At 41.5% G+C, this 14,767-nt stretch overlaps 1 protein-coding gene across 1 annotated transcript in view; it reads left to right on the forward strand.

Moving 5' to 3' along the window:
- YWHAQ (tyrosine 3-monooxygenase/tryptophan 5-monooxygenase activation protein theta) overlaps positions 1-14,767 on the forward strand; it is a 47,568-nt gene that overhangs the window by 342 nt on the left and 32,459 nt on the right. Inside the window, exon 2 of the mRNA XM_004028819.5 lies at positions 362-737. Within this exon, the coding sequence (XP_004028868.1) occupies positions 444-737 (294 nt within the window). The 5' untranslated portion in view covers positions 362-443. The remainder of the gene's footprint in view (positions 1-361; positions 738-14,767) is intronic.

Genomic DNA, 14,767 nt, shown 5'->3' on the forward strand with positions numbered 1-14,767 from the left:
TTGAGGGCCGGGCGGGGGTGCCGCCCTTGAGAGCAGCCGGTTGTCGATGCCGCTCCCCTCAGGGACGGCTCCGGGCGGGAAGGTGCGGGGCCAACGGTCGCTTCCATCTTGGGCCGGCCGGGCGGGGGTGGCGGGAGCGGCCGCGGCTCGGGCTCCCTGCGCGCGGGGCCTCCGCGCCGCCCCCCGCCTCCTCCAGCCGCGGGCCGCGGCCTCCCCGGGCGCCCAGCGGGGGAGGGGGCGGGGGAGAGGGAAATTCAAGCGGCCGCGTGTGCGGGAGACAAAAGCGGGCGGCGGGCCGCATTGTCTGACGGCGCTCCCTCCCTGCTTTTTGTTCTCGCCTCGCCGCCCCGCCCCTCCGCAGCTCTCGAGGCTCCTCCCGCTCCGGGTCGGCGCTCGCCCTCGCTCTCCTCGCCCTCCGCCCCGGCCCCGGCCCCGCGCCCGCCATGGAGAAGACTGAGCTGATCCAGAAGGCCAAGCTGGCCGAGCAGGCCGAGCGCTACGACGACATGGCCACCTGCATGAAGGCAGTGACCGAGCAGGGCGCCGAGCTGTCCAACGAGGAGCGCAACCTGCTCTCCGTGGCCTACAAGAACGTGGTCGGGGGCCGCAGGTCCGCCTGGAGGGTCATCTCTAGCATCGAGCAGAAGACCGACACCTCCGACAAGAAGTTGCAGCTGATTAAGGACTATCGGGAGAAAGTGGAGTCCGAGCTGAGATCCATCTGCACCACGGTGCTGGTGAGTCCTCGGCGCGGGGAGCACGGGAGGCCTTTTGTGAGATGCTTTTCATTGAGAGTTTCGCGGGCACGGAAACAAACGTGAGCCGGGGCTTGCCGGACTGTCTGCTGAGGTGGAGGGTTTCAGGTGATCCCTGACTTCCCTACTGTGTCCCTCCGGTTCTTGAGACTCAAGAAGCCGCTTTTCCAAGGATAAGTCCTTTTTTTTCCCCCCCAGATGCTGGGTAGCTACCAAACGATGGAACTTGGAAACATCCAAGTAGGTCTCTGCGAGACTGAAAGGCGTTTTTAAGTTTCTTGTGCGGGGAGACTGCGTCCTGAGATCTGTGAGCCCTTTAAATGTATTCAGTCGGTTCACAAGCTTCAGGCAGTTGAAAGAAGGCGCAGGCACCTTTTTGTTACAGACAATGTAGTAGGGATTTTTTCGCAAACCCAGTAATGGAAATTTACTTAGAAAATCTGAACAGATACTTTATTTTTCAAGTAAGAGTATCTGTTGTGCTCCCCCCCACCCCCCATAAACAGGAGAGGAGGGGAGTTCGGGAAATGTGAAAAGGACACAGCTGTATCTGAAGAACACAATGTCCTGGTAAATTTCAACATTTAATAACATTTCCTTGCTGTTGCACACCTGTGCTTAAACACTAGTGTTGAAGTGAATTCGTTTCCAGTGTGGAGCAGACAAGGAAAGCTTTCCAGGTTTTGAACTGTCCAGTCTTAGCAAGGACGATTGTTGGGTGGAGTAGGTGGCTGCTGTGATTCACCCTTATTAGTGAGAGAGAACATTTTTAGCTTTGTCATTCCATGGATCTTTTGATCCGTAGGATAAGTTTTTAAAATTGAAATACCAGCATTATATCCAGGAGTGTTTTTAAATGTTTCAGTGCTGCAAAGAGTCATTTCTATGAATAAAATGGGAAATAATCTGATATGGTTTGCCTTTTAAGTGTCACTTTTACAAGAGGCCTACTTATTTTTGATGTGTTTGTGCACATCATATTTTAGGTGGGCTTTGATAGACAAGCATACTAGACTGGCGATTTTTCAAAAGGGAATGGAAGAAATAATTTCTCCCTGGCCTCCTCCCCCACCCCCACCCCCCAAGCCGCCTTTCTTCATCTCATCAGAATGGTGGGGCAGGGAATATGTTCCCCACCCCTTGTTTAAAAAAAAAAAAAATCCACGAAACTTTTTTAACCTATCTATTTTTCTAATACGATGACAGGCGATCCGGACAAAATCATGGCTGATGGAAATAACTGGTAAAGAGGCAAAGAAAGTAATGCAGAGTGTGTACTAAAGTGGAGAAAACTTAAGATTATTTACTTTATGAAGTCAAAACTTCGTTGTATTCTTCCGTGTGCTCTTAGCTTCCAGTCCCTGCTTGGCATTGAAGAAGCACTTGTAAAAGCTTTTTGGACTGAATTGCTCGTATTAAAAAATTTTGCCAACTTGAAAGTAGTGGTAGACTTCAACTTGAGTAACATATGGTAATGGCTGTTAACAGCATTATCTGTTACCAAGGGAAGACTCATAAGAATTCCATATGTTAAGGTTTTCTATGTATGTATTTTGGGTACTCTTACAGCATATTTCATTTCTGTTCAGTTTATTACTTTTCAGTTAGTTACCTTGAAGCAATTCAGAATCACCGCATGATTTTTCTTGTTCTCGAGCAAGGTGACTCTGAGCCAAAGGAATATTCGTTTTATTTTGTGGCTCTTATAAATTCTGCTTTTTATGATGGCATAAGTCGGGGAAGAGTTTTGCTTAGTTGATACGTAGCTTGAGAGAGAGACCAGGTGTTATTAGAATAGAACTTTCATACAGACCATTTCAATGGGGACAACCCCTGAATTTAGGACAGTCTCTTTTATATACTGAAAAGAAATAGAATAGTTTAGCTTGATGAATCCGAGACACCAAGGCATAAATGAAATATTCATAAAATGGCTTAAGAGGCTAACTGGGGCTTGGTGGCCAACCTATAAAAAATATCTTGGGAAAGCAGTTCTTCAAGTTGGCAACTGTATTGAGAGCTTTCTGTGTGCCAGGCACTGTGCTCTGAGCAATATGGGGAGGAACAAAACAGAACCGTGGATTTTGCCCTCTGATGATTTATAATTTAGAGAGCATGTGAGAGATACACAAACATAAATAACACAATATTCCCATCAGATGGTTAATGAACACAATGCTATGTAGTCTGAAGGAAATAGAAACCTTTGAAAAGGCTTCACAGAGATACCGTTTTTTTGGGGTGAACGTTGAGGGAAGAGGCTGGCTGTGTCGGCGTGGCTGGAGCAGAGTTCATGTGTAGAGTTGTTGCAGGAGACAAGCCTAGAAAGGAAGGCAGGCATCATTTATAGAAGATTGGAGTAAGGGGGGTTTCTTCATTTGGTTGATGGGAAACTGGTTTTTTTAAAGTTTTATTTATTTATTGTAGAGATGGGATCTTATTACGCCCAGGCTGGTCTTGAACTTCTGGCCTCAAGCAGTCCTTATGACTTGGCCTCCCAGAGTCCTGGGATTACAGATGTCAGCACCACTGTACATGTAGCAGCATCTAGAATTCGTGGTTTGAGGGCTGACTAACCAGTCTGTGATCTGAACTGACAGATAAGGAAGTTATAAGACAAGTGATAATTGATGAGTTAGTAATTTAATAAGGAGTCTAGGAAAGTAGAGTAACACCTAAAGTTTTTGAACATGCATGCTAATATAGGGTTTTCTTTTTTTCCTTTGGTGAACAGGAAGAAAGATTTGGTGTGGAGGAGGTGAGACTAACTTGGTGATTATAGAAGACTAGTTAAAGTAACATGAAGGATAGCCAAATTTTTGGTAGAAAAGAGCAGATGTTCTCAGCCTCTTCCCTTTCATAGAGTAGGTTGGGGCAGAATTACTTAAACCATGTATTCAAAATAACTATGTGAACAACTCTCAACCCTTTTGATAATCACGGTATTGAAAGAGGTTACTGAACCGTGGAAGCACAAAAAAATGTTAAAATCCAAGAGTAAAGAACTATAAGTGAACCAAACTCTCTAAGATGAGGGGAGTTAAGATTTCATCCAGTTAGAGCTGTCTCTCAGTGTCATTGTAAAACCGAAGACTTTGGGCTTAACTTTCTAAGTCTCTTCGAGTTCTCATGGTTTGGGGCTGTAATGTAGGTCCTAGCCATTCTGCTCTGCTCTGACATCCTTCCACCTCTTAAATGAGTAGTTTTTAAAGTCCAGATTGAAGAATACATGACAGGTTGAAAACTGGTGACTTTAGGGAAATGGCTTCAGAAAGAAGTGAGGCAGAAGTCATTGGTGATCTTACTGAGTGTTGGCAAGAGCAAAATTTAGACACAAAAAAACTGGGCTTTGGCTGGATGTGGTGGCTCATGCCTGTAATCCCAGCACATTGGGAGGCCAAGGCTGGTGGATCACCTGAGGTCAGGAGTTGGAGACTAGCCTGGCCAACATGGTGAAACCCCGTCTCTACTAAAAATACAAAAAAATTAGCCAGGCATGGTGGCACATGCCTGTAGTTCCAGCTACTCGGGAGGCCGAGGCAGGAGAATCGCCTGAATCTGGGAGGCGAAGGTTGCAGTGAGCCGAGATGTGCCACTGCACTCCAGCCTGGGCCACAGAGCGAGACTCTGAAAACAAAAACAAAACCCTGGGCTTATATATTACAGGTAAGATGTTTAGGAGTCATTAAGAAGAACTTGGATGTGAGGGAAGGGCAAATGGAAAAAGTTAGAGGGGTTCACAAAGCTCCTCTGGGACTTGGGAACAAAATCTGTCATTTACAAAGTCAGTGACCTTGGAATAAGAACCAGGCAGTTTGAGTGTATACAAGATAATTTCTATCTTAGACATCGTATTATCCTCTCCTGTACATCAGTTCTAGTAGAATTTCAGTAAATTACTTCAGCATAGTGCATAAACAATTTCAGAAACTAAAGTGCATATTGCAATTTTTAAAAATGATAGTATGTAGAGAATCTCTGAAAGTTGTCTGTCTTAGTGTAAAAGCTTTGTAACCTTAATTGAGTAGTATGCTTGAATTTAGTTGTGTTTAAATTTAATCTCTTAATAAACAATGTCTTGACGCTGGTCATTATTTTTTAGTAAGACTGATATGTTTTTCTTCATAGTTAATGAATCTGAATGTGATTTTATTGACACAATGGAAAAAGTATGGGCTCTGAATCAATTTTTGAATCGTTGCTCCATTACCTTTTATTTTCGTGGACACTGGCAAATTTGTTAATCCCTCAGACTCTCTCTCTCCTGTAAATTGATGATGATGGTGCCTGCCTTTATAGGCTTGTAGTTAGAATAATGGCTCATAATTGACATTTACCAGGTATTCACTGCGCACTAAACACTATTTTAAGCACTTTATACTCACTTTGCTCCCCTAAGGTAGGTTGATAGTATCTCTGTTTCAAAGTTGAGGAAAATGAAGCATAAAGAAGTTAGTAATGTGGTCAAGATTACAAAGCTAGTAAGTGTTAAGAGCGAGGATTTGAACCCAAGTGGTGTAACTGCTTATGACATGAAACACAGTAGGCCCTAAGTACATGGCAGCTCACTTAAGACCATGGTGTGAATTTCTGTTTTGAGGAATTTGTGCATTTTAATAAATATAAGACATTAATGCTTCTAACGAGGAAGGTAGACCTGTGATGGGCAAAACTCCTAGTCTGTAATATTGAAGACTTTCTTAAACACACAATAGTGTAATAAGATTTAAAAACTCATTGACGTTGCGGGTTTTGCCCTTAGATTGTAGGCTGCTTAAAGGCAAGAGTTTCGGGGGGTTTGGGTTTTTTTTTTTTTTTTTTTTTTTTTGAGATGGAGTCTTGCTCTGCCACCCAGGCTGGGGTACGGTGGCGCCATCTCAGCTCACTGCAACCTCTGTCTGCCGGGTTTAAGCAATTCTCCTGCCTCAGCCTCCCGAGTAGCTGGGATTACAGGCATGCACCACCATGCCTGGCTAATTTTTTGTATATTTGGTAGAGATGTGCCCCAGCCAGGGTTTTTGTTGTTGTTTTTTAAAGAATGAAATGGGCTGGGCATGGTGGCTCACGCCTGTAATCCTGGCACTTTGGGAGGCCGAGGCAGGTGGATCACCTGAGGTCAGGAGTTAGAGACCAGCCTGGGCAACATGATGAAACCCCATCTCTACTAAAAATACAAAAAATTAGCCTGGCGTAGTGGCGGGCACCTGTAATCCCAGTTACTTGGGAGGCTGAGGCAAATTGCTACAATCGGGGAGACAGGTTGCAGTGAGGCGAGATTGTGCCATTGCACTCCAGCCTAGGCGACAGAGCGAAACTCTTGTCTCAAAAAAAAAAAAAGAGTGAAATAGAATATTGTAAGTTTAAGGTTAGGTTGGTGTCACTCAACCAGGTGATTTTACCCACTCCCCACTGCCTCCAGCGGAATTTTGGCAACATCTGGAGACATTTTGGGTTAAGACTTGAGGAAGGAAGGTGCTGCTCATGTCTAGTGGGTAGAGAGGCCTGAATGCTACTAAACATCATGCAGTGCACAGGACACTCCCCGACAAAGACCCCAGCCCCCCCCATGCCAATAATGCCAAGGTTGAGATACCTTGGATTAGTCCATAAATAAAATGAGCTGTATTAAGTTGTATTGGATTGTGTCATGCTGTCCTTTGGCTTCCTCCTAACGTGTTGATATCTTACCTGAACCTCTTGTCTGGCTAGACTTGTCATTTTTCCCCTTGTCATTATTGTGTGTATGCTGTTCAAACTCTACAGTTCACCTTACTTTTTTTTTTTTTTTTCCTTTTTCTGGAGAACGGGGTCTCGCTATATAGCCCAGGCAGGTCTCGAACTCCTGGGCTCAAGCTATCCTCCCGCCTCTTAGCCTCCCTGAGAGCTGGGATTACAGGCGTGAGCCACCGCACCCGGCCCAGTTCACCTTACTGAAACTTATTCAGTGGGTCCTATGTTTTGTTTGGTTTGGTTTGATTTGTTTTTATTTTTGAGACAGAGTCTGGCTCTGTGGCCTAGGCTGGAGTGCATTTGCGCCATCTGGGCTCACTGCAACCTCCACCTCCCGGCCTCGAGCCATCCTCCCACCTCAGCATCCGGAGTAGCTGGGACTACAGGCACTTGCCACTATGCCTGGCTAATTTTTGTATTTTTTGTAGAGATGAAGTTTTGCCATGTTGCCCAGGCTGGTCTTGAACTCCTGAGCTCAAGCAATCCACCCAGAGTGCTGAGATTACAGGCATGAACCACTGTGTCTGGCCGGGTCCTATATTTTCAAAGTGCCACTTCTTCATAGCTGTCTCCAAAGCCCTGAGAATTTGCTCTTTTAAAGACTTCGCACAGACTGCAATTATATTGAAATCTATTAGATGCAGTGAAAATTGATGAACGGCAAATCTGCTGCCCTCCTTCATAGTAGCTTGGCATATGTGGTTCAGACTTTTTTAATTTAATTTAATTTTATTTATTTATTTTTTTGAGACAGAGTTTTGCTCTTGTTGCCCAGGCTAGAGTGCAGTGGCGCAATCTTGGTTCACCTCAACCTCTGCCTCGGGGTTCAAGCAATTCTCCTGCGTCAGCCTCACAAGTAGTTGGGATTACAGGCATGCACCACCACACCCGGCTAATTTTGTATTTTTAGTAGAGACGAGGTTTCTCCATGTTGGTCAGGTTGGTCTCAAACTCCCGACTTCAGGTGATCCTCCCGCCTCGGCTTCCCAAAGTGCTGGGATTACAGGCGTGAGCCACTGCACCCGGCCGTGGTTCAGACTTTTAACCCAGTGGTGAACACTGTAAACAATTTTTCTCCAAACAACCCTGGGAAGAAGATCGTTGTTGCATGCTTTATGCTAGGATTTACTTAAGTTCTCGGAAGTGGAATTTCCAAATCAAAAGATGTGCGGTTTTTTCCAGATAGCCTTCTGAAAAGGTATGCGTATACGCTGTCATCAGCAGTGGTTGAGAAGGTCATTCATTTCCCCTAACCCTTTCCAGCACAAGCAAGTTTTTAAGGCTAACAAAAATCTGGTGACCAGAAGGTTTAACATGTTATCTCCTTGTTCAGTATTGGATGTATGAGGACCGCCTCCCTTCTCACAAAGGACTGCTTAAGAAAACTAGTATTTTTAAGTCTCATGTAGTTTCATTTAGAACATGATACCATAGCATGGGATTAGTTGAGTCAAGGTGTTGCTTTGGCAGTTGGGAAATCTGGTTGGCTATGTTAATGTTCTCTATTTTTATCATTAAGCCAGTTTTTGTATTTAGCACTAATCCTTTCCAAATGGCAACAGAAAACGTATCTGAGTTCATACCACTGACTTTCTGGATATCAGGGAGGTGGTAGAGAGACATCATTTAAAAGATGTGAAGAGAAGCAAAGTTTATCCATTGCTACTTTAATTAAACTCTTAATCCATAGATAAGTCAGTGATAAATATGATAAATTACTAGATTTGAAAGTATTGTTTGCATATTGAGTATTTAAAGACAAAATGATGATAATACCTAGCACTTCAGAGTAATTGGGGGAATACAGATGAAACAGGAGTGTCTATGAATTAATATAGTTGCAGCTGGCTTTAATTGGAATTCATTGTACTATTCTCTGTTCTCCTGTGTACCTTTAAAATTCCCTATTATGTTTTTCCTCCCCTAGAAATTCCACTCTTAGGTGTTTACGCAAGAGGGAATGATGCATGGGGCCAAGACGCATAGGTACAAAAATGTTAATAACAGCTTTATTCTAAGAGCAGAAAACTAGAAATGATCCACTAGTAGGAAAATTGATAAACACTGATGTATTCATAAATGGAATACTACTCAGCATTAAAAGGAATGGACCACTGATACTGCAATATGGATGAATTTCAAAAACATGCTAGGTGAAAGAAACTTTGCATGAAAAAGTACATAGTGTATGTGATTCCATTTATATGAAATTTTAGAACAAACACAACCTGTTTATGGTAGGAAAAAAAAATCAGGAATAATGGCCTCTGTGGGAGAATAGGCAGAGATTGGGAAGGGGCAGGCTTCTGGGATGATTTTTTTTTTTTTTTTTTAATACTTTAAGTTCTGGGATACATGTGCAGGACGTGCAGGTTTCTTTCATAGGTATGCATGTGCCATGGTGGTTTGCTGCACCAATCAGCCCGTCATCTACATTAGGTATTTCTCCAATGCTATTCCTCCCCTAGCCCCCCACCCCCTGACAGTCCCCGGTGTGTGATGTTCCCCTCCTTGTGTCCATGTGTTCTCATTGTTCAACTCCCACTTATAAGTGAAAACATGCGGTGCTTGGTTTTCTGTTCCTGTGTTAGTTTGCTGAGAATGATGGTTTCCAGCTTCATCTATGTTCTTGCAAAGGACATGAACTCATCCTTTTTTATGGTTGCATAGTATTCCATGGTGTATATGTGCCACATTTTCTTGATCCAGTTTATCATTGATGGGCATTTGGGTTGGTTCCAAGTCTTTGCTATTGTGAATAGTGCTGCAATAAACGTATGTGTGCATGTGTCTTTATAGTAGAATGGATAATTGTATTCTTTAGTTGATATGGGTTTCGCTTTTATACATTTGTCAAAACTCAGCAAATGTACACCCAAGATTTGTGCATTTTGTATGTAAATTTTGCTTTGAAAAAAAAACTAGTGATATGCATGTACTGATGTCTTCAGCTTATAACTGCTAGAAATGGATGGGTATTTGATAAAGCAAGTATGGCAAAAGGTTAATGGTAGGATCCAGGTGGTGGATATGTGGGTGTTCACTGTAATTGTTGGTTGCCATGTATTGGGGGTCATGGTATTTCACATCACTGGTTGAGTGTCTTTAATACATATAGCAAGAAGATAGTGTAGCCTGTGTCTTGTTATCCTCAAGATACGAGAATGTATAGAATGGTATTGATCCCCACTTAGGAGACATGACTGGCACCATCACTTTTTTGTTTGGGTGGTGAGTGCTAAGTAGATTGATGGAGTTACCAGATGCTGTGTAAGACGTCTTAATTGGCCATACTCTGGGACAGTGGTTCACAAACTTGATCTCAGGACCCCTTTTTAGAAAATAAAATAACTTTAACAAAAAATTGAATGAGAATAGCGGCATTGCTTTTCATTCAACCTATTGTAGTATTCCACCTCCTGTAGCTTCTGGAAAACTCCACTTGTGAGAAAATGACAGTGGAAAAAAAGCAAATATCTTAGACTTATGAAAGTGGTTTTACTTTGTCTCCTCTCCACCCCACAAAGGATATAGGGGAGACTCTAGGGGTTCCCAGACTATACTTTGCCCTATGGGAATTTAATTACTGAAGTTAATAGTAGAACTGCTGTTCTACGAGAATTTTATTACTGTGTTTGGGTGATTGAGCAGTTTATTTTCTGAGTAGTCATCATATGTGGTGATAATGGAATTTGTAAAACCTTCCCCACCCTTCCCATTTCTCTGCCCCTGCACCCCATCTTATCCCTAGGAATATAGGTTTGAAGACCAGGAAAATCACAGATGTGATAATGGAGAAAGGAGAATAGGTGATATTAGACATTGGGTAATAAAAGTCCCTGTTAATTCCTGGAAACCAGCTAAAGATCTGGTATGTTGGAATGTCTTTCTGCTTTCTTGTGTTGAGAAGGATAATATGAAGTTAATAATCTCTTAACTTGCCCCTCCCAATACCTGACCAAAAAGCAGAGTTGACATCCATGAAAAATATGGATAATGGTCTTTCAGAGCTGGTTGCATTTAGGTTTTAAAAATACACAGCTTTTGGAGGCAGTAAGTCAGGTTAGCTGTTAACCAGCATTGGTCAAAGTATTTATCAGTGAAACTTGTCTTCATACCAACCTTTGATTGTCAGTTTACATGTTTTTCTATCCAGATGAGTAGTATTTCATGATCTCTTTGTCATCTGGATTTTTACTACAGTATCCAGTTGGGGTTGGCACAGTGTGGTACTAAATACATATTCTGTACGATACTCTTCATTTGAACATTCTGTCTCCTGTACCTTTGCTACAGGCTTTACTTAAGAGAAATGGAAAAATAATGGTGCAAGTGGTGAGACCATGATGATAAGAACTTACATAAATTTAAATGCTTTCTTAAAGGATGGTCATAGATTGTGAACGTCATGTCGCGGTGATTGGAGGAAATAAATGGAGAAGTGTGTGAAAATGCTTTAAAGCCATAAGCTATACGGATCATCAGATTAGACATTTTATTCCTGAATAACTCTTACTGCTGTTGTTCTTCAATAATTAGTACTCCGTTTTCCCTTTTGTTTTGTACATTCCACCAAACCTTACTTGAATGCAGCTCACAGGATTTTTGCTCTTAAAAGCTACAGTTGTTAAACATCTGCAGTTAAACATATTTATACTAGGTGTTCTGATCTTTCAGCCTGGTACTGTTTCCAGTCATTTGGGAATATACTTTTTAGATCTTCAGTGCTAGTGTTTGCCCTTTTAGGATTCTGATGGATTAGTGAAGAGATTGGAAAGGTTACATTACGGATTTAAAATACTCTCGATTATTTGGTGCCTGATTGCAGAGACCACCATTTGGAAGGCTAGAGTATCCCATTATATATAGCTATGCTCTGTGGAAGTTACTTTTTACATAATTAAATTTTTAATATATTTTTAATTTTTTTACATGTAACTCTTTGTTTTTTTGTGTGTGTTTTTTTTTTTTTGTTTTTTTTTTTTTTTGGTGAGACAAGGTCTCCCTCTGTCTCCCAGGCTGGAATGTAGTGGCACGATCTCAGTTCACTGCCACCTCTGCCTCCTGGGCTGAAGTGCACATATAACATTTAAACATTTAATACCTTTTTTTGGTATTACTGTATTTATTGTTAGAGTTTTTCATGCCTTATTTGTTGCTGTTTTAAATAGTACAGTGTACACTGATGCAGTTTGAATAACTAAGCAGGTAGGATTTAAGGTTGTATACCTCTATTTTGTTGTTTACGATCAGCTGTACATCTCTGGAAGGTGATCCTTCTTATATAGATACCAAAAAGCACTTAGTGATTTATTTTTTGTCCAGGACAGGTTTCTGAACATTTCTGCTTGTAATCAAAATGGCCTGGTAAATGTTTATAAACTTATTTTAGCTATTGATGAAACTACTGTAGTTTTCTTTTAAGTTTATATCAGGATACCAAAGCAACATATTTAGCCCCACGTCTGTTGAGTCTTTAAAGGACCTACTAAGATTATTAGTATAGATTCTCAAATATTATTTTTTCAGAAGGATGTATTCCTCTTTTTTCCTGTGGTAGTAGAATTTGTAATTAGAGTTTATGGAGAAAAAGGACTAAGGGGAAGGGTGGAGGTCACAAATTTATAAAAGCCCTGAACTATTTCTCATTTAACACGTATCCTCTGATCATTTTTTCTAGTGTGTTATTTTTGTTTGTTGTTTTGAACATCTAAAATAAACATAGGCTGGGCAGGGTGGCTCACACCTATAACCCCAGCAATTTGGGAGGCTAACACGGGAGGATTGCTTGAGTCCAGGAATTCGAGACCAGCCCGGGCAACAAAGTGTGAGACCCTGTCTCTACCAAAAAAAAAAAAATCAAAACAGTGGCTGGGGATGTGGTATGTGCCTGTGAGCTAACTGGTGGTTGAGGCAAGAGGGTCTCTTAAGCCCAGGAGGTTTAGGCTGCAGTGATCCGTCTTCCTGCCACTTCACTCAAGCCTGGGTGACAGACCTAGTCTCTGTCTCAAAAAACAAAATGAAACAAAGACAACTCTAAAAAGTATAGGCATATATATTGAAAAGTCATAGTGATGATTGCTACACAAATAATTTCCCTCTTTAGAATTAATTTCTCTAAGGAAACTTATCTCCTTTCCTTAAGTTTCAAAGAAATGTTTACAAAATAATTTGGCTTAGTTGCAGATACTATCCTTGTTAGAGAAGCTATCTTGTTTTTCGTTGTCCTTATGTAAAAACTTGGAGTGTCAGTTTACATATATTTTAAAATTAAATATAGTTCAAATACCATAAATTTTACCTTTTTAAATATGATTCTGTGGTTTTTAGTTTATTCACAAAGTTGTGCAGCCATCATTATTAATTCCAGAACGTTTTCATTACCACAAAAAGAAATTCTATATCCATTAATAGTCATTCACTATCTTCCCTTACCTCAGCTCCTGACAACCACTAATCTGCTTTCTATCCCTATAGACTTGCCTCTTCTGGACGTTTCATATAAACAGAATCATATAATATGTAGTGTTTTGTGTCTGGCTTCTTTCACTTAGCCTAATGCCCTCAAGGTTTATTTATGTTGTAGCTTGCATCAGAACTTTTTTTTTTTTTTTGGCAGAGGGTCTCACTCTGTCACCCAAGCTGGAGTACAATGGCACGGTCATGACTCACTGCATCCTCAAACTCCTGGGCTCAAGGGATCCTCCTACTTCAGCCTCCCAAATAGCTGGGATTACAGATGTGCACCACCACCCTCAGCTAATTTTTTAGAGATGGGGTCTCACTTTGTTGTCCACGCTGGTCTCAAACTCCTGGGCCAGATGATCCTCCTGCATGGCCTCCCAGAGTGCTGGAATTACAAGTGTGAGCCACCACACCTAACCTTTTTTAAATAAAACTCTTATAGTGTGGTAAGATAACACGTAACATAAAAGTTAGCGTTTTAACCCTTCTTAAGCTACAGTTTAGTGGTATTAAGTACATTCATTTTGTCATGAAATGCAACCAGCAACCATCGGCTGCAGCTCTTCATCTTGCAAAACTGAAACTCTATACCCATTAAACAGAAGCTCCCCATTCCCCCCCTGGCAACCACCATTCTACTTTCTATGAATTTGACTACTTTAGGTACCTCATATAAGTGGAATTATAGAATAGTTGTCTTTTTGTGTCTAGCTTATTTCATTTTGCATAATGTTTATGTTGAAACATGTATCAGAATTTTGTGCTTCTTTTTGTGGCTGAATAATACTACACTGTATAGAAATACTACTTTTTTTGGACGGACGTGGTGGCTCACACCTGTAATCCCAGCACTTTGGGAGGCCGAGGCGGGCGGATCACGAGGTCAGGAGATGGAGACCATCTTGGCTAACATGGTGAAACCCCGTCTCTACTAAAAATAAAAAAAAATTAGCCGGGCCTAGTGGCAGGCGCCTGTAGTCCCAGCTACTCGGGAGGCTGAGGCAGAAGAATGGCGTGAACCCAGGAGGCGGAGCTTGCAGTGAGCCAAGATCACACCACTGCACTCCAGCCTGGGCAACAGAGTAAGACTCCGTCTCCAAATACAAAACAAAACAAAACAAAACAAAATACTACTTTTTAAAAATCTTTTGTCCATCGATGGACATATTTGGGTTGCTTCTACCTTTAGGCTGTTAAGAATAATGCTGCTGTGAGAATTTGCTTGGGCATGTTTTCATTTCTCTTGTGTATGTACCCGTTTAATGTTTTAGGAACTGCCAGATTGTTTTCCAAAGTGGCTGTACTATCTTACATTCCCACCACAGTGTAAGAGAGGTCCAGTTTCTCTACATCCTCACCAATCCTGGTGGATATGAAATGGTATCATGTACTTATTGGCCTTTAGTATATGCTCTTTGGAGAAATGTCTGTTCAGATCCTTTGCTTGTTTTAAAATTGGGTTATTTGTGTTTTTATCATTAGGTTGTAATTTTTTTTTAAATATATTATGGATACTAGACCTTTATCAGATAGATGATTTGCAAATGTTTTTCTCCTGTTCTGTGGATTGTCTTGTTAGTGTCCTTTGAAGCAGAAGCATTGTTAATTTTGAAGTCCTTTTTTTTTTTTGGTTGCTTGTGTTTTTGGTATAAGATCTAAGAAACCATTGCCTAGTCCAAGGTCATGAAGATATATACTTATGATTTCTTCTAAGTTTTATCATTTTAGCTCCTGTGTTTAGGTCTTTAGTCCATTTTGAGTTTCTTTTTGCATATGGAGTGAGGAAAAGGTCCAATTTTATTCTTTTGCATGTGGAT

Source organism: Gorilla gorilla, chromosome 12 (assembly GCF_029281585.2).
Source record: "Gorilla gorilla gorilla isolate KB3781 chromosome 12, NHGRI_mGorGor1-v2.1_pri, whole genome shotgun sequence".
Taxonomy (NCBI): domain Eukaryota; kingdom Metazoa; phylum Chordata; class Mammalia; order Primates; family Hominidae; genus Gorilla; species Gorilla gorilla.